Source organism: Mastomys coucha, unplaced genomic scaffold, assembly GCF_008632895.1.
Source record: "Mastomys coucha isolate ucsf_1 unplaced genomic scaffold, UCSF_Mcou_1 pScaffold16, whole genome shotgun sequence".
Classification (NCBI taxonomy): domain Eukaryota; kingdom Metazoa; phylum Chordata; class Mammalia; order Rodentia; family Muridae; genus Mastomys; species Mastomys coucha.
In genome coordinates this window covers 74,651,241-74,666,543 of record NW_022196898.1, presented here as the reverse complement: position 1 = coordinate 74,666,543, position 15,303 = coordinate 74,651,241, and the positions used below count along the sequence as shown (strand labels likewise).

Below are 15,303 nucleotides of genomic sequence, written 5' to 3'. Positions count from 1 at the left end.
CACAATGAGCAGACCCTGCCCATTTCCACAGCCAGGTTGGAACTTACACATCTGAGCCGTAGCAGCTCCCTTGTCCATGGCGCTCTCACACTTTGTGGCTGAAGGGACGCCCTGGAAACGGGCTTGGGACTGTGCAGGAAGGGCTGCTGTGCTTAGCAATCTTCTTTTCCTCAGAGGTGGCTGCTATGGACTGAGATCACTGTCAGGAGCCAAGCAGGGAGAGGATAACTTTGCTGTGGTGACAGCAGAGTAACTATTCAGGACCCCTATCTGTGGCTTATGTCACTCTCTAGAAACTTTCTGTTTAACTTGGAAGCTCTGGGGGCATGTTTCTGAAGCAGGATGGGGAAGGGCCCGAGTCAGCTACTTCTTTTTCCTAGACTTAGGCTGGAAAGTCTAAGTCTTTCTTCCTTCCTAGGGCAGACATAGAAGCGAGTAGTACCCCCTGAGCATTGTGATTTTTTTTTATTAGATATTTTCTTTATTTACATGTAAATTTCTCCATTCCTAGTTTCCCCTCCAAAAAACAAAGAAACAAACAAAAACAACAAAAACAAACCCCTGTTGCCTCCCCCCTCCCCATGCCTGCCACCCCACCCTCTCCCACTTATTGGCCCTGGCAGAGCATTGTGATCTTAAAGAAATCCTCTTCTTGGAGGAACACAGCTATCCGAAGTAGGGTCCGTTATATTATTCGCAAACACGACCTTAGTAATTTTACAGTATCAAATTGGCTTTTGATTTTGGCTTCAGGGAAAACAAATTGAAAGGTGATAGACTATGGCAGTCACTGATTCAGTTTGATTTCTCTTACTGTAACCATCATTACCTTCAGAAAACACATAGAATTTCAAATATGGACTAACATCATGTCCATGTAACAGCTCTTGTATCTAAGTAGGCACATCATCTTCGTCATCGTCGTCATCGTCATCATCTGGTTAGCTGATTAGTTTTCACCCTGCCCCTGTCCCTCCCACCATCCACAGTTGGACTGTATAGAGTGATTATGCTGTTCAGTTGCATGGCTGCTTCTCCTGGGTGGAGCTATGGAGGGAGGAGGGACATGAGGGATTAAGTTGCCTATGGACAGCTCAGTTGATATTGAACGCTGCCCTTACTGATGCCTGATGTCGCAGAGGATTTTCTTTGGATTCTGATCAATGGATTGCTGCACAGTGAGGACAGCAAATGGCTGGTTTTGTCCTGTCTTTAAAATGAAGCATGTCCTCCCTGAAGGGCAATCTCTCAATTCTGCTTCTCAAATGTAAACGACAGGGTGACTGTGTGTTCCTCACCTTTGAAGACAAGACACTGATTTTTCTCTTTGCCGGTCAAGATGCTTTGTGGAAGGAATCGGCTTTTGGTACAAATTCAAAAAGCAGCTGGTGTTATATCTCTGCTGGAAGCCTGAGGGGAAGATCCCAGTTAATGTGGTATGTGCATCATTTAAATGGCTGTGAGCTCCTGGGACTGGAACCTGGTGCCCTGTCTGTGCAGAGGTCAGCTGGTGAGTGTGCAGTACTCCCTACCCTAGGAGAGCTGATGTGTTTTCCCCCTACCCAGATATAATCATAGACAAGGTTGAATTATACCAACTCAACAAGAAGGGATATCTTTAAGAAGCCACTTTGTCAACAGCTCACTGCTGAGGTAGTTCGTAAGTCAGCTGTAGGTAGTTCGCACTGTAGAGGAACATCTAATCTGTGTAACTTTCTTTAAAGGACTGCCTTCTGCATTCATTTCACAGAGGAATAATGCATTTCTTTATTGGGAAAAAGACAAATGAACATAGTACACACGAAAAGGAATTGCGATCAATCTTACTGTAAAAGGTGTTTACCAATCGTCTGAGATTTCTGGTTTTGTGATTGGAATGTGCTAGAGGCCACAGTGGTGGCTCCCTCTGTGCTTTGTTTCCTTGAGGTCAACTGGCTGTCAAGAGCCCCGCCCCTAAGCTTTCCGGCTGTTATTACATGATGTCTTGGGGAAAGCTGTCTTTGAATATGTGATTTGCCGTTCAGTCTCATCTGCACAGTACCTTTGCTTCTCTGTGTCACATGCAAAGATAGCATGACAAACCAATACAGTTTTTCTGTAATGACTCTGTCAGTCAAACTAATGTCTAATGGGTATCTGATTATGTTCTTTCATGATGAAACAAGAGGCCGGGCAGTGGTGGTGCATGCCTTTAATTCCAGCACTTGGGAGGCAGGAGCAGGTGGAATTTTGAGTTCCAGGCTAGCCTGGTCTACAGAGTGGTGAGTTCTAGGACAGCCAGGGCTATGCAGAGAAACCCTGTCTCGAAAAACCAAAAAAAAAAAAAAAAAAAAAAAAAAAAAAAAAAAAGCTAAAAGAGTCCTGGAACCTAAACTGTTAACTATATCTTAGATTTGTTTTTAGTTACCAAATTGATGTTTAAGGATGTGAACATTGCCTGGTATAAGAGAACAGTATAGAGAAGCTGCTACTGGCTAATTTTCCAAGAGGGTCTGTCGTGAGCTTAGGAAGAACTAATGAAGAAGCAAATGTTTCTGACAACAGGCGCTGTTCACCTTCTGCTGTAGCATGTGGTTTTTTTACTTTCCTACTGAGAAGTCTGAAAAAGGGAGAGGGTATTATGGGATGACAGAAGCAGATCCTACTGAGGCAGTGGGAGAGGTCTCTCCTAGAAGAATCCTCAGTCACCCCCACTAACAGAAAGACCATGGTAGGCGGCTCAGTCACATTCCATTAGGACTCAGATTACTAAACTAAAAGAACATCCACAAATCAGGTGTGGCTTGCTTGCTCTAAACCTTTTTTTGAAAATGAGGATTTAGAAGAATGCCAGATGGTACCCAGGAACAGGCAGTGCTGGGTTCTTCCGTTTCCCAGAAGCACACTTCAGTAATGATGGCTTTGATTTCAGGACAGAGTAGAGGACACGTGTGGAGTGATATATAACTAGGAGACATCCATGGCTACTCTTGCCAGGGAGATAGGCGAATTGCTCCCGGATCCATGTTAACTTCCCAGGAAGCCTGGACAGACATGTGTGCTTCTATACACATATGCAAAAGACCTCTCAGGGAAGGGTCAGGAGGGCTGAAGGCAAGCTGAAGTGGATAGGGTTTTCTGGGTTTTGTGGATCTGATTCTCAGCTGTGTGTGCAAAAGGATGGTAGTCCTTCTTACATAAGAGACATAATCTGTTCTAAGCTGGCTGATCCTGGGGCTACCACATCACTAGTATCATGTGACCTCATGCCAGGGTGATTATTCTCTGCTTCGAACCAACATTTTGAATCAGAGGAAGAACTAGCGTGTCGGCATTACCCCAGAATGCATTTATCAACTGCTGCATTCAACTCAGTTTAAATGACAAAACTTGTAAATTATATAAGCCAAAAACATGTAAGATCAAAGTACAAAACCTAGCATTTTCTTACAAGACCAAACAGACCAAATCAAACCAGACCAAACCAAACCAAACCAAACCCTCACTAGTGTTCTCTCTTGGCACATTGGGTAAAATGACGCTTTGTATTCTTCATTTTTAAACACAGAGTTTGTTATTAAAATGTTATGTTAGCATAGCCATGAGTTTCATTATGGACATTTTCTAAGAGCACTTTCAACATTTCTCTCTGCTTATAGCATTTATGTAGAATCAGATTATACGGTTTTACTCTCACATGCTACAGTGGTCATAGTTGTTCTTCTAAAATGTGAGCATCGAAGAGGAAGGGCTTTCACAATCCACCTCGATAAACAGAGTTGAGACTCTGTCCGGCTAGAAAATGAGACACCCAGAGTATCCAGACAGCCCTTGCTAAAATTTTTAGCAAACTTCTGAAAATTGGATAGTATCTGTGATTAGAGAATTCCACCTTGAGCTTCCAGGTGATTTTCTCCATCTCCCTACTGGGTATAAGAGGAGCATCTGCATTTTACACCCGACGTTCTACCACTGTATTTCCCTACTGAGTATGTAAGAGAACATCCAGAAATTCTGATTTTACTTAATTTCATTCCATTGCTTCTCACGTTAACGGGTAGGTTACCACAGCTTTGCGAATTTCAAAGACGCCTAACTTGGGTACCTGCGTGTCCCTCTTAGAGTGATGGAGGATGGTTTTTGGGGTGCCTGCTTTCCTCTTTGCGGTCCTCTACTCCTGCTTCCTTAGGATAATCTTGCCAAAATCAGGTTTATACAGTGCTCCCTGACATACAGCCGGGTTTGATTGCTTGCCAAAGCAAGCTGCTAAGGCGGCCTCACGTGGGTCTGTAAAACCGCACCGGGGAGCCCGGGCAACTCCCAGTCCTTCCCAGACCCGCTGTCTCCCTCTCTGCCTTGCAAGTGGCAAGTCACTCCAGCGGCGTAGATTCTTTTCTCCAAATGTACCTTGGAGAAGGGAAGGGCTGAGGGATTTAAGACGCAGGAATCTATGTCACGTGCTGCCCGTAGCAACCGCGGCGGCGGCAGCAGCGGCGGCGCCGGGTCCTTAGCGAGACTGCACCATTTTCTCTCGCCCTGCATAGAGGTGTGGTTGCAAGCGGCAGAGAACTCCCCACCCCCCCTAGGACTTTCACCGAGGTGGCCTCTTCCTGGCTCCGGTCTGAAGACAGACTGTCTGGAGGAGTCCCCCAAGACCGTTCCCAGTGGTGATGAGCGCCTAAGGAAGGCTTCTGCAACTATTAGGATGCTCGTCTGCACTCGGGGCCACCCAACTGCTGAGGAGCGCCGGGTCCAGAGCTCCGCCCTCCCCGGGGACCATTGCTGAGCGTGGGCGCTCACCTGTGCATGCCTGTGTGTGCAAGTGTGGGCTGCTCAGGGGCTCGGCTCGTAACCCAAGGGGACACTCCAGTGAATTATGGGTGCTGCAGAGGCTGGAGCAAGATTATGACCTAGCTCGGGGGCGGAGTGGATTATTTTGTGAGTGTTCTGGCTGACAGTCATTGCTCTGCTTGGGGGGAAGAAAAAACAATCCACATCTCCACATAGCAGTCAAATCACCTGTATTGTTGGGGAGTGGAAAGTTATCCTCTGCCGATTTCGTCTGCCAAAATGGCTCACGCCGCTGCTTCTATCAAAAAAGTTAGAGAGGCTGAATTGGATGAAAAGGAAAAAAATCTGGACCGAGAGAGGAAAAAACAACGGAAAATCCCCAGGGATCGAATGGAGCGGAAAAGAAAGGTATGGAGAACCTCGTGTGTTCCCCCCACCCTGCGCCCTTTTGTAGGGCCGTGTAGAATCTTCAGCCTTTAGAACTGGCAACTTCATCCTCCCTTTTCCATCACTCCCCTGCACCATTTCCAAGCACACTTTGCAGCTCAGAGGAGCTCTCGCCTGAATTTGCTGCATTGGGAGGAGATGCCTGAGCAGGGTGGAATTCCTTCGCTTTGATCAAGCAAAGGAGAATCCATCATTTCATTTTCTCTTTTCTAACCTCCGTTAGATTATTCCGTCTTGAAGCCGGGTTCTCTAGTCTTCCAGATTACTCTCGCAGGAGAAGGAAGGGTTGCCATATGGCCAGAGGGTTGCTCTCTTCTCATTGCCTGTGTCTACTACTGGACCCCGGGCACCTCTACACTGATGGCATTTTCAATCAAGATCTCTGATTGAGAATAAGCCACAGGATTGCCTTCCTGAGGGTTGACATTATTCTACACTAGAATAGACTAAAAATATGGATGCAGTGATCTGTGCTTCTGCATTTTTAGAATTCTGATTTTCTATTATTAATTCTGTAATTTACTTTTCTACTGTGGCAATTAAGTGGAAATAGCTAGCTCACCAGGGCAGTGAATCATCGACTCTCCTAACAGTAAACCAACCGCAGATTGGCTTTCTCTGAAACATGTTTTTTTTTTTTTTTTTAAGTATTAAATTTCCCTAAAAATATAAATCTTGCAAGCTGACAGTAATGAGATACTCTTTCAGCCAGTGGTCTGAATCTGTAAAGAAGTTGTTGTATCTAAACACTTCAATTAACAAAGTAGGTCACTGAATAATTTCAGATGATAAATGGTATATTACATTAGCAGAATGTAAAAATAGTGCTTTGTACACAAACTCTTTTTAAACAGATCTGGGATTGAGAGATGCAAAGGGACTCACATGTTTGCTATGCATGTGCTCCATGGACCCTTTCTGTTTCCTCCATAATAGCCACAGTCACCTTTGAAACATTGTCTTTTTTTTTTTTTTTTTGAGAGCCACTTAAGGAGCCACAGTGAGTTGAGCTCTTCCTTCATCCTGATTCTGTTCCACTCCTCCACTAGTTAAATCCAATGATTAGTATCTGGAAACAAAATTAGTGCACTTAATGGTTTCTCTTCTGGAGAACATTTGATACTGTTTATTTGACCTTTAAAATTCCTTGTTCCAAAGCTTTGACTATTTTACAGTCCCCAAGTCTTACTGGCCATCTTTGCTGGGGTTGATTCCCCCCCCCCCCCAGCTCCTGTAGTTTTGAGATTTTAATCCTCTAAATAGAACATTACTATCTAAAGCATATTCATGTAGTTATATCCTTTAAAAATCTTTGTTCCCTCAACTACAGTGCATTATTTCTTGGCCAGGAATACTTGAACAACATCCGGTTGAGACCCAGTAACATTGCTTAGCCCAAGCACCTTGTGTCCATTCTCTGAGAACCGTAAGAGTTTGCTTTGCTTGGTTTCCACAGGAAGTCCACTGCTATTCTTTCCCTAAACCCTAAAAGTTGCATTGTTAAAATGGCAAGTGCCAGTACTTGTTGGGAATCTCTCTGTTGCTTGGATGTCGTCTTGCTTTAGCTTAAATCTGGCACTGTTGGCAAGATCATTGGTTACTGGTATAATAAGACAAGATCATCTGGGCACATTTAGATATCATTGCCCTAGAACCAGAGTAATTGACTGTATTTATCTTCATTCTTCTGTTTCCATATAAACTTCTTCTGTGGCAGATACACAGAACAATAAACATTTACCAAGTGAGGGGGTGTACTTCCTAGATATAGCAAGTTTCTTCTCTAGATAGACAACTTCCCCTACCCCAAACTCCAACCCAACCCAGTTTTCAAATATGATTTGAAAGGAAAAAAAAGCCCCAGTTCAGTATTATTTCTTAGGGTGAAGAAAATGGCAGCTCTTGCAGGAATTGAAAATGCCTGTTACTCTAGAACATCATCTTCAGAAAAACATTTTAAAATGATCACGTTTTCTGCTGATGTCATGTCATAATTGTAAGGGAGTACATCTGTCATAGGACCAATAGAGTATATGGAGTATCATTTTCATATCTATGGAAGGCTTCTTATCCCATAAACCTCTTTATGCAAAGGATTCAGAGAAGACCCATCCCCAGTGCAGATAAAACTACAGAGCTTGGGGAAAATACATTGATTTTAAAAGGAAATTTTGCTATTGTTTTTTTTTAAATAATTCAGTTAGGGTAGCCTTATATTTGGGCTTTATTTCAATATGCCTTTATAAACTTTATAAGCTTAGTTAAAAGAAATGCTTATTTTGCTTTGTATTATATAAAATGTTTAAAATAAATTTTAACTCTTTGTGAACTTCAGTCCTACTCTGTTCTTGACGATAACCCATAATAACTAACTTATCATTTGTGTGTTTTAAAAAAAGGCAATGCTTTGCATATTAAGGAATTTCATTTCAAACTCATTGTTGGCAAAATGTTCAGACTTCCTTGATTGAATAACTAATATTTAAATGGAGTATATGGCATGTCCATTGTGTTTGTGAAATACGAGGTGTAGTAAACAAATTTGAGCTTTAAGCAAATGAATGAGTTCAAGAGTAGTTGAAACAAACTAATTTGAACTTGTTTGCTCAAAGAGAGTACACCAATCTATCATTTATGGGGTAAGAGGCTATTCTGGCCTAATTAGCACCTTAGTATTAACTGAATAATCTTCATATATACAAAATCTGGTTTCTATGCTAGAAGTCTAGTATTCGAGACTCAAGCTGCCAGATGGAATAGCTAAGTATCAGAATTCTTATGCTGGCAAGACAACCCTAGCCTTAAAATGTAACTCCAAGTATATACATACACACACACACACACACACACACACACACACACACACACACATTACAACTGCCTATTTCCCATCTGTACTTTTTAAAACTTGAAAACATGTATAAGGAAAGTGTAAAAGTGGCAACACAGTTGCATTTCTAAAAGCAAAGTATATATATATATATATATATATATATATACATATATATGTATATATATGTATATACACACACGCTTATGTTTCTCTCTATATATACTTAAATGACCTTTCCCCTTTAACCTTAAGTTCACTATGAGTCATTAAAGAAATGTTTGTATCTCTCATTTCTCAGAATGGACTAATCATTCTTGAGTCCATTATGTCTACACTGTTCACTAGAATCATAAAGCATGACATTTCATATATGTTTAGCATTAACTTTGGTCATACTTTCTCCCCTTTCCTTTCTCTTGTTCCAATTGATCCCTTCCTCCTGCCTCATAGTCTTCCATCTACTGCCTTTTTCTTTTAAGCTTTCACGTAAAAATTGTCTTATCTAGTCTAGTTTATTTTGATTAAGCGATGATCTCTCTATCCATTTTCTTGGTAAAACTTGTTCTTTATGGTTGAATAAAATTCCATCGTAAGGGCTAGAGAGAAGGCTTAGAAGGTAAGAACCTCTTATTGGCCAGGCATGAGAACTCTGGCTCTGATTTTGTTATCCATGTAAAAGGCCAGGCTTGGCCAGGTGTGCACCTGCAAACTCATTACTGTTAGGGCAGGGACATGAGGATCCCTGAGGGTTGCTGATTAGCCTAGCCCTAGGTTTAGTGAGAGACTCTGTCTCAAGGAAATAATGTAAAAAGTGATAGCAAAGGATACTCGCTGTGCTCCTCTGGCCTCTGCGTGCATAATGGGCTCTCTCCCCAACATGAACATATGCCAACACACACATGCACATGCACGCACACACTCATACAAGCACAACTAAAAGCTCAATTGTGTATAAGTACAGCATTATCTTTATCAATTTCTCTCTCTTTTTCTTTCTTCTTTTTTGATAAAGTCTTACTATGTAGCTATGCCTAGCTTGGAATAGATTATAGAGAAAAGGCTAGCCTTGAACTTTTAAAAGTCTACCTGCCTTTGTCTCCTGAGTGCTAGTATAAAAAGCACACATTACCATACCCAGATGTCTATTTATTTTTAATGAATAGCTTATTGACTCATATTGTTAAAACTGCTAGGCCTTTTAGAACCTTTAAAACATAATTTATTAAGTCCTGATGGACCTCATATTGGATACATACATATTGGTCCATTTAACTGCAATAAAAACAACTGTGTACTTAGACATCTTGATTTCACAGCCAATGAAACTGAGACTTAGAAGTGGAACTTCCTTAGTCATAGATAGCTATTAAATGGCAGACTTGGGATTTGAACTTAGATCTGTCTGGGTCCAAATTTCACTAGGTAAAGAAGATAGCATGAGTGTACCAACAATGAATATTGTAAGTAAACCATTTAAGCCACTACTAATGTTGCAACTCTTTTGCCTCCATAATGACATTCTACATAATGTCATTCTTGTAATGACATTACATTACAAGAAATGTAAGCACTTTAAGGACTTGGTTAAACAGTGCATTGGAGGGAAACTAGATAAATTTAAGGTTGTGATTTTACTATAATTACTTCCAAACATTTCATAAGTTTCTTGGGTAATGAACTTTTTGAAGTTAAGATTTGCACTTTAAATCCTGGCCAGTTGCCACCCATGATAGACTATTGAAACCATTTTTGTTATTTTTTTCTTTTTGGTCAGGATTTCTAAAATGCACTTGCATACTTATATTTATTGAACTTCAAGGTGATGGTGTATGGGACACAATAGAAGATAAAATCAGTCTTTTCTAAGTTCTTTCCAATAATTCTGCAGAAAAGGAATGTTTCTGGTCACCCTTCACTTTATTTTACTATACATACTGTTTTGGAGGAATTAGGCCTGCTGTTCACAGCTTAGCCTCAGTGGGATACCCTGGCCAATGTCTTTATTCTCTATATTTTCTATATGGATATACACTTGACGCCAATGAGAATACTTCATGGGTTTATGCAATGGTCCAGGAAGACTTCTGACAGGAGTACTGGGATGTTTTTAAATAGAAGTATGTTTTATTTATTTGTATGATGAAGGGAGTATTTTCTAGAACTTTGAGTTGTTTTGTATGACCATGTTGTACTCATCAGTCTCTCGGTTATCCAATTTGGCTTACTGTGGTCTCAGTGACCAGGAGTCAAATGAGATTTGAAAACATCCCAGAAGCAAACAACTCATAAGTTGTCAATTGTGAGCTATTCTGATTAATGTGGCGAAATCTTCCAGAATCCTGCCCTGCACTGACTGGGCTGAGAATGCTCTTGTCTACCATATATACCTGCCTACAAACTACCTAATAGTCCTCTTGGCTATCAGATGGCTGTATCATATATCTCTGTTATAGTTTCTTACTTAATAATGACCCCAAAGGGCAATAATAGTGATCCTGACAGTTCAGATATACTGTCCTTCTTTTAAGAAAATAGTGAAGGTACTTTCATATATCTTCTTTGAAATATATTGTTGCAACTTCTCTGTTTTATCATTAGTTGTTATTAGTCTCCTACTGGATGTGCTTTATAAGTCAACCTTTGCTCTAGATCTACATATAGAGGAACTACTCAGTGTGTAGTGTTTAGGGCTATCCCTAGAGTGCACTGGAATCTTGGAATGTATCCCCCATGGATAACGGGAAGCTGCAGACATATAAACTATAGTGACATGCAGTGCTGGCTTTTCCTGTGGTCTGTGGGCGAGAGCGGCTGCGTGGGAACCGAGTGGGGAAACTCGTCATCATTCCTGTCCTTGAGCCTTCTGCTCATGCCTGAGGCAGCCAGATTCCAAAGGCTAACTGCATTCTGGAAACGGTGACACTTACTTAACTTAGAACTGTAAATGTACGGAGATTTCTGGACACCAAACTACACATAGCTCTAAAGGTTCAAACTGCAACAGAATAACATGACCCTGTGTGATGCATTATATTCTAGAACTCTCCACATATGGAAAATTTTCAACTAGCTTCCCCCAACTCCAAGATAGAGTTTCTCTGTGTAGCTCTGGGTCTCTCAGAACTGGCTTTGTAGATCAGGCTGGCCTTGAACTCTGTCTTGAGATCTGCCTGCCTATGTCTCTGAGTGCTAGGATTAAAGGCATCACCATCATGCCCAGCTCCAATAATTATTTTTAAAGAAATACATCCAGTCATTCTTCTGTAAATTTCCACAACACCTTTAGCATGTGTGTATTTCTACTAACTATATTAATGCAACTATACTATACTACACTATATTATATTATATTATACTATACTACACTATACTATACTATACTATACTATACTATACTATATTCAACTACACTAGTGATTGTGATTGGAGATGCCTTTCTCAAGACTAGGGTTCTACTCATAAATAAATATTGAAAAGTTTTGCCACAGTTACTTTCCATTTCCTATACAACTAAAAATGTTCTAGGATAATTATTTAAAAGCTTCCATACATCCATGCTTTTTAAAAAATATATTCTCTTCCTTGCCATTCATCCTATGCCTTTCTCTTTGCTTAAGTTGCAAGCTCCTTGTCGGCTTTACACAGGAGTGGTGCTCCTCATGGACACTGTGAATCCTGACATTTTCTTAATTTTATTTGTGAAGACCCTTCTTCAGTCACTGAGTGGATGAACGGTTTAGGATTACAGCTATCAAATCCATGTGACTGGAAATAGTCTCAATTTTATGGCTTGAGATAAAATTTCAGGATCTGAAGAAAAATAAAATCTTAATTTAGAAAACTATTTCGTCATCAACCAGGATATTGAACATATTCTATACAAGTGTTGAGTTAGTGGAAATACCTGGAAGTTAAGACATCTATTCATATCATCTTTGATAATCATTTTGTGATAACTATTTTTCTTTTAAGTCATTCGTTTTTATTTGGTTTTCTCAAAATTTGCAAAAAACACTTAACTTTATTCTTAGTGAGAGACAGTATGTAGTAAATTAAATAATAACTAAGAAGGCTTTTCTGAAGATTCTAGAAACTCGTGTATGTTGCTAGTGGAATCAGCTTCTTGCAGGTGACGTTTTTATGATTCAGAGGCAAATATGATTTTAAATGTTTATTGTGAGTATTTACTCTTACTTCTCTGGTTTGATGCCATAAATAACTCAGAATTCTGAGGGGGTGTGTGAGGAGAGACAGAACATTACCTACATTAAAATATATTTGTTTTAGGTGTATAAGTATTTTGTTTGAGTGTAATTTTGTGTGGCATGTGTGTGCTTGGTACATGAGGAGGCCAGAAGAGGGCATCAGATCCCCTGGCACTGGAGTTTTACACGGTTACAAGCCACTATGTGGGTGCTGAGAAGCAAACCTGGGTCTCTCAAAGAGCAGAACCATCATTTCAGCCCTACAATCTACAAGTTTTTGAAGTTCCTCATTGTTAGCAAACTGAAGCTAGAATCAACATTTCCACTTCTCTACCAACCTATGTTCTTCTTCGTCTTGAAATCCAGATCAACAACCATTTACTTCTAATAATTATATGTGTGAGTCTAAATTGCCATTGAGAAAAAATTTTCCATGTGTAATAGGAAACCTTCTGAAAGCTGAATAAGGCTAATTAGTGTATGTAGCAACCAATTAATTCTGAGCACAGAGAAGAAGAAACAAGTGTTTAAAAGTTAAGTCCAAAGGCCTCATGGCCCACAGTTTACCTGCCTTTGCAACAATGGGATGGTCTTTAGGACCAGAATGTATGTATGTATGTGTGTGTGTGTGTGTGTGTGTGTGAGAGAGAGAGAGAGAGAGAGAGAGAGAGAGAGAGAGAGAGAGAGAGAGAGAGAGAGAGAGAAGAGAGAGAGAAAAGAGAGAGAGAGGAAGAGAGAGAGATTTATATAACTCAATAGAAAAAAATTGAAAGAATGCTCTGCATCGTGATTTAAATGTTCTGTGTTTAACAGTTGGCATTGCTGTTTTGAAGGGACTCAGTCCAATGTCCTAGGGATTTAATCATTAACTTAGCAGCCAGGGAGACCTCAAATATTTAGAGCAGCTGATGCTCCTCCAGTTCCTAACACAAGTCAGAAGCTGCCTTTTGTTTCATATGGCTGGCTTGGACTGATCCTTAGGGAATCACAGGAAATGGCATGAAAGGAGCTGGAGAGAGATGGGGCATCTTCAAGGAAGGCTCTCCTCCGCTTGAGCCCCACCCCTCCTCTGCTTCTTACAGTGCCAGGGGCTCTGTCTCACTGTTGGTTTAGTGTTTTCCACGAGTATTTTTCTCAACTGCTCTCTCCATTCTCTTACGGGCTCCAACAGCCTCCAGGGCATCCAGAAAGGGATTCCGGATTCTGTACCTAGTTGTACAGGCTTCTGGAATGCTCACTCGGAACACTAGCATTTCTGCCAGAGGAAAGCAGTCTTCTGTCTTTACCCACTGTGGCCCTTTCATACATATGTCCTTTCATTGTTTGCCATCGATGTGCTGTTCTGTCACTTCAACAAAAGTGGCAGAGAATCATCAGGGAACAACAATTACCATCAAGCTACAAATCTAAATAAATTATTTGGTTATGAATACAGTGTTCTTTCATATTTTTATATATTTCTTGGCTATCTGTAGGTATATTTGCAAAACAGACTTGTCAATTGATAATTTAACTCACTTATCATTCATATCTGCTAGAACATTGAAATTAAAAATAACACGTTTTTAACGTACATATAACCATTTATCTTTTTCTTCCCCATAGTAGTAATTGAATCCAAGGCCTCATGTTTGCTAAACAAGGACTTCTGTCACTGAGATATCTCTAGTCCTCTTTTTAATTTTTATTCTGAGAAAAAGGATCTTACCAAATTGCCCCAGCTGACTTTAAACTCCTTCTATAGGTCTGAGTGGCCTTGAACTTATAGTCTTCCTCCTCTAGTCTCCCAAGCAGGTGGGCTTGCAGGACAGGATCTTAGGGCTGGCTTTTTTCTAGAGTTCCATTGATCAAGGAGGTTGTTTTTCCAGAATTTCTGTTTTTCACGGGTAATAGTAATTTGCATCAATACCTCAAAAATGATGACTGAGAATCTGCCTTAGTTATTAATGTAAAGCTCAGACATTAAGTGCTGCTACTGTTTTTGAAACACTGCTCACAGTGAGAGATGGAAGTGGGGTTTAACATGATAAAGGACAGGCAACAGAGGGGCTCGGTTGTAAAATACTTGTGCAAGCATGAGGAACTCTGAATTTGAGTTTCCAAGAGCCACGCCCAAAGCTGGACACAGCAGTTACGGTTGTAATACCAGCACGGGGTGGGGGTGGGGGGAGGCAGAGACGAGAGTACCCCAGGAGCAAGCACAGTGCCCAGCTGGTGTAGCAGAACTTGTGACCTCCAGGTTCAATGAGGTCACAAGTGTGGAGAGCCATTAAAGAAGACACATGTCATTGGCATTTGGCCTTTATGATTGCATACATGCATGTGCACACCTACCTGCACATATACAGAAAGGCAGCATGCCAGGCAATTGTTTACTAACTTTATAACTGACCTTCACATGAAGTGTCTAAAAGGCTCCAGAGAAGCAAAATTGGGAAACCTGCAGTCATTCTATTTACCAATGGTGATCTTTAGTTCACTGTTGGTGACCTTGGTTCAAAATGACCTGATCACAGTTTAAACAGTGGCATGATAGGAATCTGAGATCCTGAGACCCTGAGATCTGTTAGCATCATTTGATGGTTCCCAGTGGCTCTAAACCATATTTGATGATGTTTTGTCCCATTGTTACTATAAGTGAGATAATTTGGTGGTATCTCAAAGCCTTTCTTCATTTAATATGCCCTCTCCCCTTTTGAGCCAACTCTCTGCCCCAGACACAGTACTGTCCTTGGCAGATCCCACAGACCACCTGTGGTAATGGGACTTTCCACAGATACAGGAAGAGAGCATCATTTGGCCCATTAAGCTGAGTTTGTGATTGTCTATTTTTATACGTATGATGCAAATTTTCTTTAAAAGGTCTTCCCTGGCAGTTGAAGTGGTGGTAAGAAATGGTTCCTGACGTGGTGTTTGAAGCTCTCTGAAAAGTTATGTAGGCCTCATTTAGACAATGAGGTCACCTGTGAAGTGTGCGGTTGTTGTTTTGTGTCTCCTGTGTTGATTTGAGTCGTTTAAAAGAAGTCTATTGTGGTTCATTTATTTTCT

At 40.8% G+C, this 15,303-nt stretch overlaps 1 protein-coding gene across 47 annotated transcripts in view; it reads left to right on the top strand.

Annotated features, from left to right (window-relative positions):
* Window positions 1-15,303, top strand: part of Ank2 (ankyrin 2) — a 576,750-nt gene that overhangs the window by 341,636 nt on the left and 219,811 nt on the right. For 4 of the 47 annotated variants that reach the window (XM_031375422.1, XM_031375395.1, XM_031375423.1 and 1 more), the window contains exon 1: window positions 4,509-5,178. The exons of 42 other annotated variants lie outside the window; for them this stretch is intronic. In XM_031375422.1, the coding sequence (XP_031231282.1) occupies window positions 5,050-5,178 (129 nt within the window). In that variant the 5' untranslated portion in view covers window positions 4,509-5,049. Of the gene's footprint in view, window positions 1-4,508; window positions 5,179-15,303 lie in introns of those variants that run through there. One more of the 47 variants, XM_031375429.1, reaches the window with a different exon arrangement.